This window comes from Notamacropus eugenii, chromosome 3 (assembly GCF_028372415.1).
Source record: "Notamacropus eugenii isolate mMacEug1 chromosome 3, mMacEug1.pri_v2, whole genome shotgun sequence".
NCBI lineage: Eukaryota > Metazoa > Chordata > Mammalia > Diprotodontia > Macropodidae > Notamacropus > Notamacropus eugenii.
In genome coordinates this window covers 206,949,632-206,973,608 of record NC_092874.1, presented here as the reverse complement: position 1 = coordinate 206,973,608, position 23,977 = coordinate 206,949,632, and the positions used below count along the sequence as shown (strand labels likewise).

Here is a 23,977-nt window from a genome sequence, read left to right as displayed (position 1 = left end):
TTCATTGTTGTCTTATTTTAAGAAAATTGCCACAGCCACCTTGCTTTCAGAAAACACCACCCTGATTAGTCAGCAGCCATCAACATTGAAGCAAGACCCTCCACCAGCAAAAAGACTATCACTCACTGAGTGGTAATGGTTCGCATTTTTTAGCAATAAAATATCTTTACTTAAAGTATATACACTGATTTTTTAGACATATTATTGCACACTTAATAGGCTACAGTATAATGTTAACCTAACTTTTGTGTGCCCTGGGAAACCAAAAAATTCACATGACATGCTTTATATTGCTGTGATCTAGAATCAAACCTACAACACATCTCTGAAGTATGTCTGAATATAATTCATACAAGGATGCACAATAAAAAAAGGTTTGGAGAACACTATAACAGGATCATAAAAAGTCTAAAAGGATTGATAAGGACCAAATTGATATTAGATAACATAAACTGGCAGAGGAAACAACACATTTGTGATTTCCTCCAGTGCTGAAGCAGGGGTAGTGGGGGGGGGGAGGTAATACAGGATTGGAATCTAGAAACATTAGTGGAGGAAGGAATTTCTGCAACTGAGGTCAATATAAAACTAAACTGATTACCTAAGACATACTGACATTATAAAATGAGGAATGTGACCAGAGAAAACCAGAGAAAGAAAAGAGTGATGGAGAAAAATAGGGGGTGTCTGAAAAAAAAAGAACAGAGAATGATTTCAGGAGAGCTGGAAGGATGTCAGAGGATGAAGAATTATGGACTATAGAAATGGAAATAAAGGTCCCATCCCCATGTGAAGCTGAGGTGGAATAAAGATGAGGACCAAAAGAGAAGGAATTTTCTTGATAACAGCAATGATAAGAGCCATATCAGTCAGACTACCAAAGGATTTTTTTTATAGAGTTAGAAAAAATGATAAAATTCATCTGGAGGAACAGAAAGTCAAGAATATAAAAAAAAATAATGAAAGATGGAGGTGGGGGTGGGAAGGAGTCTTCAACGTTCCACATCTCAAACTATACTACAAAGCAGTAATCATCAAAATGTTCTTAGTATTGCTTTAGAAAATAAAAGCATCAAAGCATGCAATCGATTTAGGTATTTAACATATAGAAACAGTCAAACAGCCTAGTGTTAAACCCAAATGCTATCCACTGGGATGACAATTTATTATTTCACAAAAACTGCTGGAAAACTATTAAAACAGTCCACCAGAAACTACATGTAGACCAACAGCTTAAAAAAATAACAAGATAAATTCCAAATGGATACATAGCTCAGATATAAAGGATGACACGAACAAATTAAAAGAAGAAACTACCTTTCACACACCTATGATTAGGGGACAAAAAATAAAACTGATTAAATTAAAATTTGAAAGTTTTTGGCCAAACAACACCAAAGGAAGCAAAAATTAGAAAGTTTATCTGAAAAAGTTCTCATTTCCTAAGAAACTAATTTAAATGTATAAGAACAAATGCTTCAGGGCATGATAAACACTCCTGGTAATAACTGTTACCACTACAACTACCCCGGAGGCTGAAGTTGAATCTGAATCACTTATGAGCTTCAGTAAAGCTCAAGGTTATTGATGGCATCGAGTCTGGGAGGAACCAAAATTGCCCAAGCTGGAAAAGGTAAAACTTTCAAGATGAGCTGGATAGGGAGAGCCAGACTCAAAAACAAAAACAAAAAGGGGCATTCCGCAAGTGATAAATAGTCAAAGGCAATTTTCAAAGAAAGAAATCCAAGCAAACAGTAGCCATTTGAAAAAAAAAAAATTACAAATCACTATAGAAAAAAATGTAAAAGAACTCTGAGGTTAAGATTGGCAAAGTTGACACGAAAGGAAAATGATAAATGTTAGAGGGGCTTAGGAAAATAGGCACATGGATATACTCCTGGTGAGCTGTGAGTTGTTACAGTCATTCTAGAAAGCAATTTGGAACTATGTCACCCAAATTACTAAATTGTATATATCCTTTTACCCAGGGGTGTAGGGTGTGTTCAGGGAAGACTAGTACTTTTCAGGGATGCTTTCCACCTGTGGTGTCTACCTGTTCCACCCAACTCTCACTTGTGGCTACAAGAAGTTGTAGCATGTGTAGCTGCCACATCCTGGTAAACCATTTTGGCAGATGGACTAAATGAGGTTGAGGGTAACCAACGGGTCTCAAACCCATTGGTGAGTTAGGGATGGCGAAAACTTCCCCTGGTAGAATGGGAAGATGAGAAAAATTTGTTCTAATGGTTATGAAGGCAGCTGAAGCAGGTGCTGTGGAGCGCTTTGTGCTTAGTCAGACATTGAAGATGCCAAGATCATCCACTGCATCTTAAACCATCACCAGTCATCTTGATTCTGTCCTGCCACTGGATTGTGATGACTTTGGAGAAGAGAGTGAGGCTAATGACTTTGTGCAACTCTGCCTCACTTAAATCCAAGTTATGCATGAATCAAAACATATCACCTATACCATTTTACCATCATACTTATCTCAAAGTCCTGTGGCAACAGGCAAGTGACAAAGCAGCAGGTATGGATACACTGGGACCTGTAGTCATAATCCTGCACACAGGCAGCCCAGGCCATAGGGTGATTTCTCACTGGAAAGTGGGATTTGGCAGCCCCCTGGGTGTCTCAACAGCCTTTTAAGGACTGCACTGCTCACCTCCTGGTGTGAAGAAGGGGCTAGAAAAGGTGCCCTAAAAATTGTCTGCTTACCCAGCCCTGGCCTGATTACCACAATAGGAGGGGAATGTTACTCTGCAGTCGAAACACAAAAAAATGTATACAAACGTCTGCAAAGAGGATTCCACTCAAAATTAGCACATGGAATGTACACACACATGCAGACAACACAAAATCCAGTAGACCTGAAAGATGAACAACTCTTGTTGCAAGAGAACTCAGCAGATATTGCATTCAAGTAGCAGCCCTGAGTGAAACAAGGCTGGTAAATGAAGGTCAGCTTACTGAAGTTGGAGCTGGATATCTGTTTTTTCTGGCGTGGGCACAGTGAAAGCGAGCATCGCAAAGCTGGTGTAGGTTTTGTAATCAAAACTAATCTAGTCAACAAAGCTTGTATGCTTGCCAAAAGGAGTGAATGACAGGATCATGACAATGCGATTGCCACTTGCAGGAAAATGTCATACCACCATCATTAGTGCCTATGTTTCCACCATGATGAACTCTGAATGAGGTCAAAGAAAAATTTGATGAAGACCTGGAGACCCTTATCATCATTGCGCCAAAAGAAGACAAGCTTATAATTCTGAGTGATTTTAATGCTAGAGTAGGCTCAGACTACTAGCCTTGGCAGGAAGTCCTAGGGAGGAATGGAATTGGAAACAGCCACAGCAATGATTACTTATTACTGAAGATTTGCGCATCTCATGACCTTCTCATCACCAACACTGTCTTCCACGTACCTAAATGCAAAAAAAGCTTCATGGATATACCCTTGCAGCAAACACTGGCATTTAATAGACTATGTGATTGTAACGAGAAGAGACAGAAAGGATGTGAGAGTGAGGAAGGCAATGTATGGCGCAGAGTGCTGGTCTAATCATAGACATCTCTCTCAAGTTAAATATTCACATTTAACAAAAGTGATGCCCCCAAGGCAAAGTGGCTAACAGAAGAACTAATGTCAACAAACTAGAGCTCTTCTCTGAGTGGGAACAGCTTACTGCTGACTTGGAGGGAAAGTTGAGTCTACACACAATTGGCAACAGTGAAGCAGAAAAGGAGTGGGCATCTTTCAGAGACCTGGTGTACAGCACTGCATTTGTTCATCTGGGTCAGAGCACTCCCAAACACCAAGACTGGTTTGATGAAAATGATGGGGAAATTCAGAAGCTGCTAAATGAAAAACAAGAAATCCACAGGGTTTATCAGCAGGGATAGTTCATTTATCTCTAAGAAGGCTGCATTTAATTCCCTCTGAAGTCAAGTACAAGCAAAGCTTAGAGAAATACAGGATTCTTAGCTCTGTAAGAAAGCAAATGAAATTCAATTTTATGCTGATAGTAACAATTCAAAGTGCTTTTATGATGCCTTAAAGGCTATTTATGAGCCAAAGATCTATGGTGCATCTCAACTACTCAGATCTTAATGCTGTGGATAAGTTCACTTACCTTGGTAGTGTACTTTCCAGGGATGTACACATTGATGATTAGGTCGATGCACGTATTGCCAGAGCTAGCTCAGTGTTTGGGAAGCTCCAAAGGAAAGTATGGGAGAGAAGAGGTATTAGACTGACTACCGAACTGAAGGTCTACAGAGCTGTTGTGCTGACATCATTGTCATATGCCTGTGAAACCTGGACGGTATACCAGCACCATGCCAGGAAACTTCCATTTGAATTGTCTTAGGAAGTTTCCCCAAATGTTCACACTGACTATTTGTGCGGGACCAGTGATAGAGCATTCTGAGCTTGTATTGGTCTGACCAGCCAGCCAGACACATTGAAACTTGACTCTAGAACAGTGATATCATTTTGGTCCTCTTTGAGAACGAAGGACAACAACCAACCATACCCTTTGACACCACTACTAAATCAAAGAAAGAGGAAAGGGACCTCTATATAACAATATCTATAGTAGTTTGTTCTTTTTTTTTAGTAGCAAAGAACTGGAAACTACAGGGGTGGTCATCAATTAGAGAATGGTTGGCCAAATTATAGTATATGAATATAATAGAATATTACTGTTCCCTGAGAAAGTGTTTTGCTTGATTATGCACATATCTATAGGAGTTTTGTTTTCATTTTTATTTTCCAATAGATTAGTGGGAGAAAGAAAAAAAATTTTTTTTCCAATTAAAAAAGAAAAATTAACTTTTAAAAAAAAGACCTCTCAAATATCTCCAGTGACAAAGAACCTATTATTTTTGTAGTAATGGATTCCTCTTTGAGAGTTCTAATTATTACAAAGTTTTTAACTTGCCTAGATCTGGCAACTTCTACCCATTGTCCCAGATTCTAATTCTTCTACATGGCAGCAAACATTTACCTGATTCTGGACACTATGTTCCTCTTACTGTAACTTAAGATCCCATTAGTTTTTTTTGCCAAAAGCTGCCATTACATTTGACTAATGAAACTGGCAACACACTAAAAGCTCCAGATATTTAGATAGCTTAAGGTCCCTTACAGTTACAAAATCTATGATCTTAAGGACCACTGTCTGGTGATTGCTCTCCTATCATGTACTTGTGAAGCTGACTTTTTAAAGAAAAATCATTTAAGCTATGTATCAGGTACAATGCTAAGCTCTGGGAATACAAATTTGAATACGTTCCCTGCTTTGGAGGAACATTCAAATAGGACAATATATTCTAATACATTCTAATAGGGGAACAGGACACACGTAGGTCTGGGAAGCCAAGAGGAAAAGTGAGTGAGTCATAGTGGCATGACGGGGAAAAACCGATGGAAATTAAGGCATGGCAGTATAGCATGACCTAGAGCAGAAGGATAGGTCTGGGCTAGATATGAAGGACTCTTACCAGTTAAGAACTGAGAATCCTGAGGCAGGGTTCCCTCTTGGAAAGAACAAGCTACGGCACGGATAATGGCTGGAGAGCACTTTTGTCTCCATTAAATTTGACACAAGCCTATGCATGTATTTGGGGATGCTGACCTTCAATCAATGTTATCACCCCAACACCTCTCTCTTCACATATACACATCCTCAAGCTTTGTATCAACTCTAAGTTTGCTAAACATGCCATCTATTCCTTTATACAAGCTACTGAGAAAAATATTAAACAGCACCAGGCCATGCACAGATAGATCCTTATGACACATCACTGGAGACGACCTCCTTCCAAGTTAACAGGATTCCTCACTGAATCTACTCTTCTAGTGGAGTTTTTCATCCGCTTGTCAATCTACTAACGCTGTAATATCTTATACATAATTACAGCATGAAAGGCTTTGTCAAATGCTTTGCTCAAATCTAAGTAAACTATATTTATGTAATTCTTTTGCTTTACTACTCTGGAAATCCATCAAAAAAGGAAAATAAAATGAACCTGCCATGAATGGATCTTGATAAGCTCAAGTTGACTCTATGGTATCACCTCTTCCTTTTCTAGGGTTTACTAACATTACTTTATTTATTCGACTATATTTTATTTCTTTATTTCTAGAATTTTGCCAAAAATTAAAGTCAAGCTTTCTGACCTAGTTCATAGACTCCCCATTCTCTTCCTGTTTTTGAAAATCAGGACAAAATTTACCCTTCTGTGGTCCTGGGAGACTTTTTCCCACAATATTTCAAACATCAGAGCCAGTGGCTCTTCAAAACTATCTGCCAGTTCTCTTATCATGGTGGGAGATAATTTATCTGGGCCTGATGACTTGAATTTATTAAGAGCATTTGGGTGACATCTTAGTATTTCCCTACTTTTTAAACTTATTAGTTTTAAACTTATTGGTTTAAAACTAATATTAGTCAGTTTTGCTCTTTTTCTCTTTCACAGTAGAAGTGGAACAGTTCCATCTTTTTTTCCATTGTCTATTATCACTGCATATACTCAAACTCCCATCCCCAAGCAGGAAGGAGAATTCTTAATATAATCCCAAGTTTCATTAGTTTTCTGACTGTGTTGGCACAAAGTTGATTCACATGTAGTCCATTCATCCAAGTTAGGATTTACATTTATGAGGCATCATGGTATGAGAGACTGAACACTGAATTGGGTCAGGAAGAATTCTAGTCCTACCTTAGATACTTACTAGAAGACTGACCTTTGGTAAATTATCTAGAAACTTCCCTTAGCCTTCCATTGTCTCAAATGTAAAATCAGAATTATAAAAGGACCCAGCTCACAGGGTCATGGTGAAGATCAAACTGGACAATATATATAAAACCCTTTGCAAACATTAAGATGGCATATAAATTCTAGTTATTATTTCTTATCCCAATACAATGTTATCTTTTGAGATCTGACCCAGAGTTCTTGCATATTAAGATCATTTTGGGGGGGGGGGGTTGTCATCTAATTAACATAAGAGCTCCCAGTTTTATGTAATCTACAAATCTGATACCATGCTGTCTAGGACTTCAGCAAAGTCACTGATAAAATGTTTAACAATACAAGTCCAGACATCTAGAGAATGAACTCTTCTGTAGACATCTTGTTTTACCAACTCTTTGGGTTCAACTAACCAGCTCCAAGATCTCATCACCTCATCTAGTCCACAGAGATAACATGAGACTTCTCATGTATTGTCCACCAGGAACACAAGAAAGATTCTGTTCAAAAATCTTCAATGGCTCCCCACTGCCCACAGGATAAAACCTACCCTTCTTTCCAAACATACCAATCTATATTCAAAAGCTATCCAGTATGCTCTCTCCCCTTCACTAAAGCTTCCTCTCTTCCAAGGCCCAGATGTCTCCTTAGTGTCCATATGCTGACAGTTTTCTAAGTACCTGAAACATGCTGTAGCATGCATGTAGCATGTAGCTCTCATCTCTTTCGGTCTCAGCTTCCACATATACAAAAAGAAGATATATGTTTGTACTACTACCTCACAGGACTGAGAAGATAAAATGGGATCAATATATATGTAACTATTATTTTTCACCTAGATGTCATACAAATATAAGTTATTATTATTCCATTAAGTAGCTAGGTAGTGCAGTGGTTAGAACGTTCGGCCTGGAATCAGGAAGACAACTTCAAATCTGGCCTCAGACACTTGGTAGCTGTGTGACACTGGGCAAGTCACTTAGGCTCCGTTTGCCTCAGTTTTCTCACTGCAAAATTGAGATTTTGGTACCACCTATCTCCCAGGGTTGTTGCCAGGATGACATAATTATTGTAAAGTGCTTTGAGCACTATATAACTGTTAGCTATTATATTACTCCCTCATCACATTAAAAATCTCCTCGGAGCTAAATACATTAACTCAGGGGTGGGGAACCTGTGGCCTGGGGGCTACACGTGGCTCTCCAGGTCCTCAAGTGAGGTCCTTTGACTGAATCCAAACTTTGTTCTGTGAAGTTTGGATTCAATCAAATGGCTATACTTGAGGACCTAGAGGGCCACATGTGTCTTCGAGGCCACAGGTTCCCTACCCCTGCCAACTCAACTGTGTAATAATAACAGCAGACCCTTACACCAGGACCCCGTAAGATAGATATTATCCCCACTTTGCAGAGAAAATTAAGGTTCACTGAGGTTAAGGAACTTGGCAAGATCATACCAATTAGTGTCGGGGCTAAAGGTTGTATTACAGTACAGAAAAGAGTAATAACAACAACAACGGCTAGCATGGTGCTTTTTATAAAGTTCGTTAACATTCGCAAAGCATGGTTACACATATAAAATATGTTTAAGGGAACAGCTAGGTGGTGCAGGGGAGGAGTACTAATACTAGGCCTGGAGGCAGGAAGACTTGAATTCAAATCCAGTCTCAAGTCACTTACTAGTTATGGCTTTGAGCAAGTCATTTAATCTGTCTGCCTGTTTCCTCAACTATAAAACGAGGATAATAACAGTATTTGCCTCACTCAGCTGTTGTAAGGAACAAATATGGTGATTTTTGTAATGTGCTTCTTCACAGAGTGCTTGGCACACAGTAAATGGTATTTAAATGCCTTATTCCTTTCCCACACCAAACCACTCAAATCATCCTTCCCTTCTGTTATCCCCACACCCATTCTCTATCATAATGCCAAAAACCGTTTATGATCAGAATGTGATAAAGATAGGGAGAGAATAACTGATTATGATTGTGAGAATTCCTTTTATTTTTTTCCTCCCAACTTCATTCTTGAAATTATATATAACAAGATTGGTTGTTTCAACACTAAAAATTATTGAAAAGGTTTTTTTTAAGTATTTAAAAGACTGTCTGGCCAACTGCTTTTTAGGACCTTTAAGATTTAGGAATTTTGGCGATGCTTACAAGGTTTTTGCATGGGGGGTATCTTGAGAACTGGTTTCAATATACAAGAAAGAGGAGAAAACCTTTAAGACAGGCAAGAATGAGGAGATTGAAAAATCAATTCTGCAGTGGGCCAACCCAAATTAGCAATGTGGTAGGATAGACCAAACTGAAAATCCTTAACTATAACAACAGGTGGAATTTTTTTTTAACCACCTTTTCTCATTACAAAAACTATATGCCTTCAAACAAAGAAGTCCTGAACACAAATTAAAGAATTTTCCCCCTCCCTAAAAGAATCCGCTAACACAATCTTCCAGGGAGAAAGGACACAATAAGGGGCAGAGAGAATTTAACAAGGGAATAGATCTGTTAATTTAACACGATTTCTGTCAAGCAAACCAATTGTCCTTTAGAGCCATTGTTACTGAAACAATGAATACCCAGGAAAGGGGCACCCATTAAAAGAAACAGACCTAGTGAAAGAACATGCTTTGCAGTCAATGAGATTGTTTAACAGGATTCTCTACTGTAAGGAAGTTTCTAGGCAGTATTGTTCTCATTCACAGCCATCACAGGAGGGAGGGACTTAAAGGTTCAACAAAAACTCTTGCCAATTTAAGCCTCAGATACAGTTGCAGCACTGATTCTTAAAATTCTGTTCCTCCATCACTTCTCCTGCTTTTATTTCTTAAAATATAAATCAGAATACTAGATTTGATCTCTAGGCCAGCTCTTTCATTTTACATACGAGGAAACTGAGGCCCAAAGAAATGTAAGGTTGTCTTCTGACTCCCAAGAATTACTAGAGGGGATATAAACGCTATGCAAAAGAAGAAACAAGAAACAAAAGAGCTATGCAACAGTTATTCATGTAAGACTCTAGTGGCCTGACATCATGGCAATATAGGCATGACTAGCCAATTCACCTACAGCTACCATGCATTCTGAGCTAATCCCAATTTGAAGAAAATAAAGAATAATTTTAACGAGATTTTGTAAAAGAGTATCTTTTGTCAAACCATGAGTCTCAATTTTGGATCTGGAAAATAGTCACCATTCAGTTACTCTCCTTGGGAAACATCACTTGTTTAGTCTGATATGTAGATCCAAATATTTTTCTCTGGTACTTTTGGAACTAGAAAATTATACAAGAAAACACAGAAGTAAGCATTAAAATTTAAAAATGGTCAATATAATTCAAGCTACCTCTAAGGATTTTTACCTTATCTTCAAGTTTTCACCACTAAAAACTAGAAAAAGCTAATAAGCTTTTAATTCAAGCTAATAATTCAAATGTTATCTCAAGAGATACAAATGAAACAAGTGATACAAATACTTTTGTCTGTGTGAGTACAGCAGAGAAAAGTGACATTAAAGGTATGTGGGGAAGCGATACTATATTGATAGGTAGGTTGTTGAGTCATTTAGGTTGTGTCCCACTCTTCATGACCCTATTTGGGGTTTTTTGGTCAAAGATACTGCAGCAATTTGCCATTTCCTTCTTCATCTCATTTTACAGATGAGGAAATAAGACAAACAGGGTTAAGTGGCCTGCCCAGAGTCATACAACTAGTCAGTGTCTGAGGTCACATTTGTACTCAGATCCTCCACAGTCCATGCCCTGCACTATATCCATTCTGCCAGACAGATAGATAAAAGGACAGACAGGAAGAAAGGATTATTATATATGGTATCTATAAATAGATATATCTCTATAGATATGCATATAGATAATAAATAAATAGATAGAAGAGATACTATGTGTATATACACACATATACATACCTATATATATTCCCCCAAATAGCTGATCTCACATTAGCTTTTTATATTGACTGTCATTTGGGGACTTAACAAGCAGACTGGTATTCATTCTCTACCTCTACCCCACACCAGGTTATATGTTCAGGTCTTCCCCCTTCTTTTATCCCCAGATAAACACAGAGAAGATAGAGAGAGAAGGCTGGGATCAGAGAGACAAAGAAAGAGACCCCAAATCTAGTAAATTTCATCTATATTAGGTTCCAGGAAAAAGGCACTGTCATTATAAAGACTACAAACAAAAGGTAAAAAAAATGAATCTTGAACCTGACACTTTTGGTGAATCCAGATGGTAAGAATATCAAACAGCTTAATTATTAAGTTAAAGACACACCTTCTAGGCCTAACTTTTTCCCCTCCACATCAGCCTGAACATAAAAACCTCAGAATCCCCAAAGGATTTTGCCATCCTTCCCCCTTAAGTACAGAATCAAAAAGGGAAATTTACTACATTTGAAGTATCAACATGAAGGGTTAGAGGGGAAAGTAGTATAGGTTTTAAATCCTAAAACTTGGAGTATACAATTATTTCAATTGTTAAAAAGTACGTATGAATTTGATATATGCATCCCTAAATCCCCCTTGGTTACTATATACTCCCTTGCCAAAATATTCTTCAATACATATGAATCCTCCACTTTATGTCTCACTGAACTTTTGACCTGGTCATAACTAAGCCCCTCCACAGTTCACTGCTATGCAATGCTCAAGACATTTGTAAAAAGGAACCCAGGTCTTGTCAGGCAATGGCAACTGCTGAAGCCAGCATGGGAGCTGCTGTTCCATCCCCCTTTTCCCATAACAATGCACCAAACCATGCCTGATGGATGCACTTTCTAATCTGAGACAGCCAGCTTTGCATCTCCTTCACCATCACCCCGACCTCCACCATTACTGCCCCTCTTCTTAAGACTTTCCTGATTTAATTCCCCAGGGGAAAAAAAATTAACATGTTCCCCAGATTTCTGACATGTACAGCAGCAGACAGTACACATCTGGAAGAGGCTTCACTTTCATTTAATCCCAGTTAAGGACAAGGGGCAAAAGGTGTGCCTTTAGGAAAAAAAAAACTACTCCCCATTGTATCACTAGGAAAGAAAACAAAAAGCCTCTATCACACAGGCAGAGAATTACTTAAACATATCCAAATTGCTCATTCCCCCTACCTATTACTTGGTCAGTCTTTTGTCATCAAAGACATCCAGTTCTAAGTCAGTTTTTTAGCCAAATTATATCTTAATTGGAAAAGTAAAAAGGCTTCTTTCCTAGTTTCTGAAAAAAAAAAAGAACCTATAATTTTGTACTAGTTATTTTTGAAAGAGCAAAGCAGGATCACCTCCATAAATGCAAGGAAAAGGGAAAAACTGGACTATTCAAAATCCTAACATCCAAGGAAACAACAGCAAATAGAAAAAACTAAAATTTACCTTAAAGTCTCTTGACTCACATACATAAGAAGCAAGCAGCAAAGTGAAATGAAAAGAACACAATATTAGGAAAATGATGAGTAGAATTTAAGTCTTCCCTTCAGGACATCTCAAATTGTCACAACAAAATCCAATATATTTTTACATGGGTTGGGAAATAATGAAAACTTCTCCCTTTTGGACAAAAATCCTATTTGCTTCAAACTGGCTCTTTTCAGACTACAAGAGAAACTAACCCATATGCATTAGGGGAAAAAAATCTTATTTGTACTGGCAAAAACTTAGTCATTCTAAGTCAAATTACTTGTCCTGGAATATACAACTAAAGAGCCTTTCTCAGAATCTTAGCTGAGTACTCTGACAGAATTCTTCATTTTATAGTTGAAGAAATGCAGCCCCAGAGAAGTTGAGTCACCTGCTCAAGCTCTCACAGCTAGTTAGCAGAAGAGCAAATCATGATGCAATGGGTAAGAGTGCAAAACTAGGTCTGAATTTAGGAAGACTAGTTCAAATCCAGCCTAAGTCACTTTCTTGTTATGTATGTCTCAGTTTCCTCAACTGTAAAAATGAGGATAATGATAGAACCTACCTCAAAGTATGGCAGTTAGGATCAAATGAAATAATAATTGCAAAGCACTTAAGCGTAGAGATGCCGGTAATAAAGTACAATATTTTCCTTCTCTTCCCTTCTATCTCTTACCTTCCATTCATTCACCAAACCACCTCAGAAGTAAATTTAATTACCCTCTCAAGATTTACAAAGAAATGAAATTATGCATTCTTGACAATACACTGCCTTTTGTAAAAACCTAAAATACCCACCTTTACCCTCCTAATGCTTATATAATACTTTTCACTTCAAGAAGAATAATATACCCTGGAGGTCCAACCCAGAGCCTGCCTAATAAGGACAGTTGTTCTGAATGCAAGCAAGCTGTATTTTCAGCTCTCACAAACCGCTTTCCAGAAAATTAAGCAAGACCAAATTTAACCTCAGCTGTGAAGTAAGCCAGATGCAAATGTGGGCCTCCAGAGGTGAAAGGGTAGGGCATCGCCCCTTTTATCATTGTAAATATGGGCCCCTTGGAAGCTTCACACTGGTTGGTTAAAGACTCTCTTCTCTAAAGATTTTACTATCAATAGGAAGGGGGAGGGGAATTCCCTTTTGGAGGGAGTTACATCACTAGAGAACATTCTCCCCTTTCAAGATTTCACACTGCATAAGGGATTCCCCCTCCTCAGTAATTCACATCCTGTTCAAGGGCTTTTCCTTTACAGAGAATTATCACATCCTGTTAGTTAGTCCCATCTGAACTTACATTATATGAATTCTTATGGGAAATGACTTGTCTTAGAATAATCAATCCCAATGTTACCAAGTAGAATTCGATAAAGCTACCCTGTAGTACTCCTCCCCATAATCATAGAAATCCTAAATTTTGAAGCTATAAGGTTACAGATGAGGCAACTTAAGGCCTTAAGAGGAAATAAATGGTCAGAAACTCAAACCCTGATATATCTCCTGGCTCCCACAATGCTGGGAGTTAAATGAAAGCTAAGCTATTCAGGATTCAATGGCTCAGTCATAAAACTACAGAAATGAGAGGTAAATGGGACCCTCAGATCTCTAGTACCTAGCATGCTGCAACCATGTAGAGACAAAGTATCCGGAGACCAACTTCCCTGGTTACCTTACCTTTAGTTCTGAGCACATTTTACCTAAGTTTTTGTGTTTTATTTCCTGTTTCTATCTCCCCGCCAAAAAAACCCCACCCCTTTCTTATTTAAGCTAAAACACAGTATTACAGAGATTTATTACTTCTTATTCTTACTTGGAACTTCAGCAAACCATGTGGCCACATGGGCTGGGGTCAGGAAACTTGAATCCCAGGCCCAAATACGCTAATAACCAGTTATGTATCCTGAGGATAAATCATTTAACCTTTTTACACTTTAGCTTCTCATTTGCAAACTGGAATAATGATGTATGTCTATTTTGCTTCATAAGGGCATTAAAATTATTTTAAGGGCTCTGAATGAATAAAAAAATTATACAAATACTGAGGCTTAAATATTACTAGGTCCTTGAGGGCATGGCTTTGTCATAACGTTTCTTTTACATCTCCTAGAGTGCCTGGCACCCCACTGGGCACATAATTGGGCTTCAATAAATTCTTACAGAATAAAATCATCCCTCATTTTGCTACTTCTACTCTATCTAAAATACCTGTTCTCCCCATAAAGAAAAAAGCTGAACCTGAAGAAGTCATAATACCATGACTTAAAAGACAATAAAGGCAAAAAAATATATCCACCCAAATACAAATGAGATAGGCAACATGTTAAAAACATTCATAAACATCCTTTGAGGTGGAGTTAATTTGTGGAAGTTTATAGATATATGCACAATTTACAAGGTCCTAGTGTGGAGGTTTGTTTCATTTGGCATGTTCATTTTCCCTTTATTTCTTACGATCTTGTGTATATATTTGAATAGACATTCTGGTCAGCAGAAATGTGTATATAAATAACTAAAGGAAATACAACAGACTTTTAAGAAAAAGTATTTTATAAGTCACCAGGAATCCAAAACTGTCTTCCCCATCCATCATATATGGCCAGTTAACTGATTAAACCTGATTAATCTGACCAGTTATCAAATTAAAAGGATTATCCATTCTGGTTCAAAATGTGAAACACTGCAAAATTTATTTAAAAGTGTAATTGCAGAAAGAACATGATTTAAAGTAATACTTCCCTAATTAAGGGAAGAATCTTTGATCTCATGCAGGGATGCATGGGGGTTTTTAGGTCCAACTTCACAAGGCCCCCCAGTCTCAGAGGATATCACTTCCTGGTGTTGAGTGCCATGGGGTCCAAGCCCTCTGGCCAAAGACAAACGAAGCCTTTCCCAAACAAATAATGTTTTGTCATGAAATCTTGTTTCCAGAGCTTCCTCAAAGAGCGTGATGTCCAACTGCAGCTCAATAATATGATGCAATTCTAGAATTTCTTCCCCTACCCTAGATAAGCAGGTGTACTGAACCCTATTCTGGCCACCTTCCTTTCCCCTCCTCCTCCCAAAAAGAAAATCAAAGATCTCTCAAAAAGGAAGAACAATGAAGTTCCCTGGATTCAAATGCCAACTCTTCTTTCCATAAGAATATAGTTAAATGAAGCAATACGCTAAGGACAACTTTCCTCTAAGTGTTGTAAAAGAATTTGGCTCGATTTCTAAAAGTTTTAGAAACTTTTAAATGATTTTGCTCCTAACCAACTTTGACAATATGCACTAAGAACACAAAAAATACAAGAGCAGTGAATAAACAATGAAAAGGCATCATGTTTCAGTAAAGACAAATATGATTATCTACATTGTGTCAACTGGATCTCCATCCCTTAAAATGTGAAGTCAGCTAATGTCTGGGAACCACAGGTCTAAATTAGAAAACAGATACATGTTCTGGATTTTCCTTGGATGTACTTCAATTACCTCAAGCAAAAATCACTGTTATACTAACTTATTACGAACAAGGTTACAAGTATTCATATAACATTTCCTCAGTAGAATGATGTGCCACACATATACCCTGGACATTAATCTAACCTGATGGACATTGGACAGAGAGGATTCCTGAACATTATCTATTATCTGAACAGTTTAAAGATGGCATTATCACATAACCTGTGCGACACAAGCACCTCCCACTACAGCCACCATTTTGAGGAGCAGGGTAATTCTCTCTACTCAAATTCAACACTTACAAGAAACCAGGACTAGAGAATAACTGGAAAATTTCCTGATTCAAAAAACCCTTCAAACTTTACAATCCCATTTTTTCCCTTCAAACATGTCTGAAATTCTGGACCCATCTAGAATTATCCTAAGAATGATGATTCCCATGACAGATTTTTCTTGTGAAGTTCACTTGCAAAGTTTGCAAACACATATTGTAGAAGTATGGGAAATACTTAAGTTATTACATCTTTCTAGAAACAGATGAGGGAAATCTCAGGTATACATCGTTTTAAGCAGCTCAAGCGCTGCAAAATCTCTCAATGCCTTTGCCCCTGAGCAGTTTTATCTGGACACATGCCTACTCTCCTCTCCCTCCCTCCCCCCACTATTTTTCTCATTTCATTAACTCTGGAAGCAGCACAAATTCCCACAGAGTAGGGGCTCTGGCATCCAAAATACTATTGGGGGTAACTAAAAATAAAGTGAATGAAAAAACTTAAATCGTCACAGACACATTAAAACCAAGCTGAGAACATCGAGAAGTAATCTCTGTACTTGCAACAAATTCGGAAACCAAAAATACACACACACACACACACACACACACACACACACGACAACGTGCTTACAAGAGACGGTAATTATGATTTCTTCTTTAGATTCCAAAGCCGTGGCAAATGATTTGTAATTCACCGTAAAGTAGTCAACAGACAACCTGACCGGCAAATATCGTTTCCACTAGCTTTGTTCGGAGACAAAAAGGGGAAGGGGGGGCCTGGACGAAAAGAGGAGCTGGTAATTCAACCTGGCACCCTATCAAACATTTTACATCCCCTTCCAAAAAAGAAGGTGGGGAGGGGGGAAGGTGGCGGGGGGGGGGGGGGGGAAGGCTGCATGTAAGGGCGCTTTCTCTTTTCTTCTCATCACGCAGAGTATCTCTCCCACTCCCCCCTTACTAGGAGCCTGGATTTGTGTTGCCTCCGCACAAAGCTCGGGGCCACAAGCCCCTCCTGCCCAGCCCTGCAAGATCTGCAACCCCCAGGACGAATAATGGGGTCGAAGTTAACCTCCAGAGAGGCCAAGCGTCCCGACTCAAGAGGGCCATCCTGGGAAGGAGGAGAGGAGCGATCGGGCAGAGCAAAAATAACGGAGGAGAAACTTTCCCGTCCAAACCCCCAGCCCCAAGTTAACCCAGTGCCGCCACCAAGAGTTACCCGCCTCCCGAAGGGTCTGAAAGCTGCGCTCGTTCCCCACCCCCCCACTACAGGAAAGGGGGGGGTGATGTCCCTTTGCAACACAACAGATCTCTCCCCTGCAAAAAGAAGCCTCAGCAGTCCGGGGTCCGAGTTTAATCCCCCCTCCCTCCACCTCGCCCCCTCCCCTGCATCCCCCTCGAGCCAAGCCGAGGCAGCTGGCAGGCTGTTTCAATGGCATTGGGGACAGATCGCGCGCGCGCACACGCGCGTGTACACACACACACACACACACACACACACACACACACACACACACACACAGTCCCAGCTTCCCTTTCTACAAGGATAACTCCTGGGAGACCCCCCCCCCCCCGTGGAGACCCTCCCTCTTTCTGTATCCCTTCAAGAAGCTCCCAGAGAGGCTCCCCCCTCGCCCCAGCCCAGGCGGGCGTCCCCGCTCAAGTCCCGGGCAGACCCAGCTCCGCTGGCCGAGTGCCCCCCACTCCCGGCCCCGGGTCCTAGCCGGGGCCACCAGGCAAAGTCCCCGCGCCGCGCGCCGCTCCCCTCCCCCAGGACGTGCCCGGGACTCCTCGGCAGGGCGAAGAGCAGGGGGGCGAAGGGCAGCGTCGCGCCCGCCCCCACGCCCCCGGCTCCACCGGGACTCACCTCGATCTCGAAGTCGGGCAGGCGGAAGGCGGTGCGAAAGAGGGAGCAGAAGTGCGCGATGGCCGGGACTTCCCACCAGGAGCGCAGCTCGCCCAGTCCCGCCGCGTCCTCGCCCGCGCCCTCCTCCGGGCACATCTCCCGGCCGCCGCGGCGGCGGCTCCTCGCTCCGCGCGTCCCTTGGCGACCCCCGCGCCGCCCGCTCTCGGGCTCCGGCGGCGGCTCCTCCCGAGGTGGCGGCGGCGGCGGCGGCTGCTGCTGGGGCTGCTCCTCGACGTGGGCATCGGCCGGGGGCGGGCGGCAGGGGCAGGGGGCGGCGGCTCTAAGGCCGGCGCGGCTCGGGCTGCGGCGGCGGCTGCTGCTGCTGTGGCTGGCGGCGGTGGCCCTGGCGTGGACCCATCCCGCAGCTCGGGCTGCTCCTACTGCCGCAGCCGCCGCTGCTGCCCCCAGTTCCATACAATATAATCATTACACCGCTGGGGAAAACAGATGGGGCTGGGGGGAGGAGAGGAGACGGGAGGAGGAGGAGGAGGGAGCCCGAGGGGGAGGACTGTGAGCCTGGGGGAGGGGCCGCACACGAGGAGGGGGCGGGGCTGCCCCTCACCACAACAACAACCTCCGCCCCCCACCCCACCCCCGGCACCAGCCCGGACAGCCACATCAGGAGAGAAGGGGGAGAAGAGAGCGTGCTCGGGACCCGGCGACAGAAAAGGGGCAACCAGGAGGAAAGAAGTGCGAGCAGACTGGTTACAGACGCGTCTCGTCGTCTTCTTCCCAATATTTGGGGCGGAAAATTTGGAGTTTTTAGGAGGGAAAAGCAAATAAGGTTATTAGCCCCCCACTCGGCGTTATGGTCGCGCCCTTTTAAAGGGCCCTGGGGTGGTACTTTTTGGAGGGGTTATATCCGGAGGCATGCACATGTGGGCACTCAGTTATTATTCATGAAGAAGATATTAAGGAGCACAAGTGGCATGCCCACCACCTCCTGTATCCCAGAAATATGAATCCCAGAGATAGTAAGCGGTTTTCCCACACCAGCATTCTGTCTGCCCTTTCCCGTTTTTGTAGGTTCCACCAGTTGCTGGGCTTCAAAAGGCATGCCCCTGAGTAAGTCTGGCTAATTTGGAGCTATGTTCGGATGGAGGCCAGAGTGCACTAGGGAGGGTGGGGGGAGGCACCAATCAGCGGCCTTTCAGAAAGAGGGACCCCCCCCCCCCATCCCTACCCAGGGAGTGGACACATGTGACTGCCCCAGAGAAGCCTAGCGCACTGCTACCCCTGAACATCCCTCACTGTGAGAAAGCAGCCTGAAGGAGTGTGCACAATAAGGTTAGAGAAAAACTGGGGGAAGGGGAAGCCGTAATTTAGGGAGTATCCTTTGGTGAGGGTGTAGATCTGGATGACTTGGCTGAGGGAGCGCAGATGTAGATGTAAGGGAAAGGTTCTGAATTGAGGTTTTACCAAATATTAGGTAATTAACTTACGTTGATATGAAATGGACAGAAAGAGATAATGCAAAACGGCTGTTAAAATTCTGCACCTATCGATCTAGTGAAACTCTTAGAAATATCAGAAGTTTTAAAAGATGTGTGTTGAGAGATTTATTTGCTCACAGCAACGACTCGACATTATATTAATAGCTAAGTTTTACTTTAACTATGGCAGGATGGGACGGAAAGAGATCATAAAGTCCAGGATTCTAGATTGTGAGGCTCCATTCCAACAAGGCAGTGATCCGCTCTTTCCCATAACATCAACAAAAAGGAGACTCGTCGAATTTATGTCAGATTCTTGAGCTATCTTAGCCCCTTATCAGGGAAGTACACGCCTTGACAACCCCTGCTTTGAGAAGCTTATAGTCTAATCAGGTTGACAGAAAAGAGGAAATTATGATTTGAGCAGGCCAGCTGTTTGTTAAGCACTGCTTAAATATTAAGTGTAAAATGTTTAATTAGGAAATATACATGATCCCTTCCTTTAAAAAAAGTTGAATTTTGTTCCAGAAATTTCTCCCTCATGATAATTACCTCCTGGTAATCCTTAAGATGTCTTTAAAAGCTTTTTCCTTCCTTGCAGAAAACCTGCACCAGAGTTTTAAGCCTTTCTTTCAAATATTTCAAAAGATACATACATTATTTTAGTAGAAAGAAGCCCTTTGAGGGCAAGAATGCAGTTTTTTGTTTTGTTTTTGTTAAAATTTATAGGGGAAGATTGTATTTGTATTCTCAGACCTTACCAGAGTGACTGTGTACTTAATAAATGTTTGTCTAATTGAATTGAAATAATCTATTAAAACTCTTCATCTTGCTTCTTTTCTTTTTGCTTTTCAGTCTCTTTTTTTCTTTCATAACTATCTACTTTTTTTCACTTGGCTACTTATTTGTTTTCATCAAGCCATCACATTTTAGATGATGATGAAATAATGATAATACAGTGACTAGAATTTTAATTCCAGGAATCAGAGAACATGGTTTATAATCTTAACTAAACTTGTATCTTGATCTTCTCTGGGCCTCTTTCTTCACCTGTAATATAAAGTTATTTCAAAGATCTTTTTTAAAAATAAATTTTTATTGATGTCTTTTTTTACCTCACCAAAATTTCCCCCAGTGTCCCTTTTTCCCTTCCTCCCAAAGAGCCATCCTTTATAACAATATTTTAAAGGAAAAGAAATTTAAAAATCAGCAATATTGATCAGTACACTGAAAAAGTCTTGTGGACCTATTCAGAGGAGTGGGGAAGAATATGTATAGATATAGATATATCTTCTTTGCAGCCATGCTTGTTCTTTTGTATCATTTAATTTTGCTTTTTTTCATGTCTTTTCTTTCTGTTTACATTTCTGCTGTCATTTTGTATATTTTTTCATGGCTCTGCTTATTTCACTATGCATCAGTTCATATCAGTCTTTCTGTGTTTCTCTGCATTCATCATTTGCATTCATTTTAGCTTCTTCTCCAGCCTCATTTGTATCCATTGTAAGGGACACTGATTCACTGTCATTCCTCAGTAATCAGTAATTCTTGAATAGCAAGTGTTGGCTTTAAACAACTGACTTTAACTTTAATTATCAAGAATTACTAGGTGGCTCACTTCCTGGGGTGAGGTAAAATGGATATTGGGCACTGACATGGCAGGTGCATAGTATCACAGAGTCTCCATATCAGTGCCCTGGCACATGGGTCTCTGTTTCTTTTGAAGAGGCAGTTTTAGCCACCCTGGTTAAAGGGGCCTGCAGTGCCCATTGTTGTTATATAGCTGTGTCCCTTGATGACCCCATGGACCAACTGTCTTTGGGGTTTTCTTGGCAAAGACACTGAAGTAGTTTGCCATTTCCTTCTCCAGTGGATTAAGGCAAACAGAGCTTAAGTACTTGCCTAGTCACACAGCTAGTAAGTGTCTGAGGTCACATTTGGACTCTGGCCTTTCAGACTTCAGGCCCAATGCCCTGAGCCATCTAGCTGCTCCCATTGACCTAGGTGATATTCGTGGTGCTTTCATCAGGTGCAACAATTCTTAATATAAAATTATAGCTCTGTTTACACCCATTGGTACTGGTTCTTTCAGGGAATCTTGAAATAAATAAGGCAGAGCTACAGCTACTTGGTGTAATGACTTTTTTACATATCTATGTTCTTCAAACCTTAGAGACGTATAGATTAGTTCCATCTAAAGCAATCTCTTTGTCACACGTATATACATGCTGTCTTTAACTCCCTCCTCCTTTCTTTCTTCTGATTTTTGCCCAGTTATTGTAATGCCTTGCCTAGTTCCCTGTCTCCATATCTCTCTAACCTTGGAGCTTATCCCTACTTAACTGGCCCTGCTCAGTTCCATTCTACATAAGACAAAAACTTTCCCTAAATTAAGGATTCTTAACCTGGGACTTGTGAACTTTATTTTTCTTTTCATAACTATATTTCAGTATCATTGGTTTCCTTTGTGATCTTAAGTATTTTATTTTATACATTTAAAAACATTATCCTGAGAAGGGGTCCAGAAGCTTTACCAGACTGCAGAAGGGAACTATGATGCACAAAAAAGCTAAGAACCGCGGCCCTAAATAGTATTCACAGGACTCTAGATTGGGATCTGGAAGGGACCTTAGGTAGCATCTAGCCCAACCTTCTAATTTTATGGACTTACAGAAACTGAAGCACAGAGCAGTAAAATGACTTGCCTAACATCACACAATTATTAAATGGCAGAGCCAAGGTTCACATTAAGGTCCTTCGACTTCAAATTCAGAGGTCTTTCCCCTCTGCCAAGGGGAACAAAAACATTTATTAGGTGCATAAGAGCATAAGGCTGGACAAAGATGAGTAAATGTAATGCCTATTCCCAAGGAGCCTACATTCCTTTGGGATGGGGTTAGAGGTTCCCAGCTTTCATGACTGGGTTTTATACTGGGAACGTGACCCAAAAGTGCCCGTTCCTTCCTTTGGTTCATATTCTGCATCTATAGTTGTTGCAAAGCTCCAAGAAAATCTGATTTCGTCCTTATATAGTCTGTGTCTGGGTTCCCCAAATGAGGTAAAAGGCATCCTTCTAATCTGTACAAGCAAAATTTATGCAAGGTTACCCAATGCATATATAGTGTAGTAAAGCTTTAATTTTATCCCATCAAATAAAAAACACCCCATGAGAAACAAAACAATTAGAAGACCATAACATAAAAGACTAAAATAAACCATCAGTTCCACATGCCGCCTCTGAAGAGGGCTTGTCTTAGGGCAATCTTTTGACATTACAGTGAATCTCTTTTTCCTACAGATTCATACCCAGTCCCTCAAAACCTGTAGTACTAATTCTTTGATTTAGGCTTTGTTTTTTGCCGTGCTCCTACCAAGGTAACATACTTTGAGATGAGTTGAACAAGTAGCAACCTTTTCCATCAGATTTCACTGGTTTAACTAACTCACTGTCTTTTTTTTTTATAAAAGTAAGCAGTCTTCTTTCTCCGAGGGGCATCAGGAAATTCCCTTCTGGTTCTATTGGGTTGTTTTGAACTCTTGAACTTAGCAACACTTGAACTTGGGGCTACCTATGAGACAAATTCAAAATGGTACTCCTTTCCTGGAGCAGAGGGGTACACATGAGTTTCTGAAGCATGCTTCTGTAGGAAATTTCTCAGCTGTCCCTCTTCATCTCTGCTTCCTAGCTTCCTTCAGGTTTTGCTAATGTGCCACCTTTTGTAAGAATACCTTCTCAATCTTCCTACGTCTTAGTTCCTTCCCTGAGAGAACTAGCCCCAGTTTATCTTGTATGTGTTTTGTTTGTACATTGTTTATATATTTGTATTCTTTATTTATTGCATATTGTGTCTCCCATTATATCAAGAGCTCCTTCAGATCAGAAACTGTTTTCTGTCTTTCTTTGTAATCCTAGTGCTTAACACAGTGCCTGGTACATAGTAGGCATTTAAAAAATACTAGTTGAGTACTGCAACCATTTCTTGAGTTGGGAAACTATTCTTATGTTTTGGTCTCTGACGTTTTCAGAAAGAAATAAAAAGAAACAGTATCCAGGAGTTCCCCTCTCAGGCCACTTGTGCAACTTGCCACACGCTTCTGCAAAAAGACATTTTTTGCTCTTGTATAGCAGAAATTACCCATGGACCTAGGTTCCCATCCCACCAAAATGCAAGTCCACTGTCTTCTCAAACTCCAAAAGAGAAGGGACAAGGAGGAAGAGAGAGACAGAGAACCTGTGCCAACTAGCCTGATAGTTCACTTTGTAATTCACATGTCTCAGTCAACCATTCATTTTGAGTCTTCTGTCTTTTATCATTCGGGTCTGATATTTGAAATAATTCAGAAGCACTGTAGGAGTCAGGAGATGAAAAATTCAATAGAATTGAAAAGCCCGACAGCCCCTCCTTTGGTGGGAAACCTTGAACAAATCACAACCTCTCTGTGATACAGTTGCTTTATTTGTTAGGTGAGCAAGTTGACTGATTGCTTAAGGTCTCGTCCAGCTCTAAAATTCTATACTTAACTTATTTTAAAGATACAGTGTCACATTGACACTGAATTACCATTTTGATCATTGTTCAGTAGCTCCCCATTACCAACAGGATGAAAAATTTTGATTTTGTATTCAAGGACTTCTGAAATCTGTTCTTCAGCCCATTTTTTTTTAGTCTCATTTCCCTTTTGCTAACCTACTGAAATCCTGTTTCAGCCAAGATTATTTACTCACTATTTCCTCCCACGTTTATTTTTTTTGT

General features: G+C 40.6%; 2 protein-coding genes across 3 annotated transcripts in view; one reads left to right on the top strand and one right to left on the bottom strand.

Moving 5' to 3' along the window:
• Nucleotides 1-18,296, bottom strand: part of CECR2 (CECR2 histone acetyl-lysine reader) — a 145,901-nt gene extending 127,605 nt beyond the window's left edge. For both annotated transcript variants that reach the window (XM_072654138.1, XM_072654139.1), the window contains exon 1: nucleotides 17,752-18,296. In XM_072654138.1, the coding sequence (XP_072510239.1) occupies nucleotides 17,752-18,204 (453 nt within the window). In that variant the 5' untranslated portion in view covers nucleotides 18,205-18,296. The remainder of the gene's footprint in view (nucleotides 1-17,751) is intronic.
• Nucleotides 18,297-18,984: 688 nt separating this feature from the next.
• The window catches only part of ADA2 (adenosine deaminase 2), a 160,528-nt gene continuing 155,535 nt past the window's right edge, over nucleotides 18,985-23,977 (top strand). The window contains exon 1 of the mRNA XM_072650147.1: nucleotides 18,985-19,077. The gene's annotated coding sequence lies outside the window, so the exon portion shown is untranslated. The remainder of the gene's footprint in view (nucleotides 19,078-23,977) is intronic.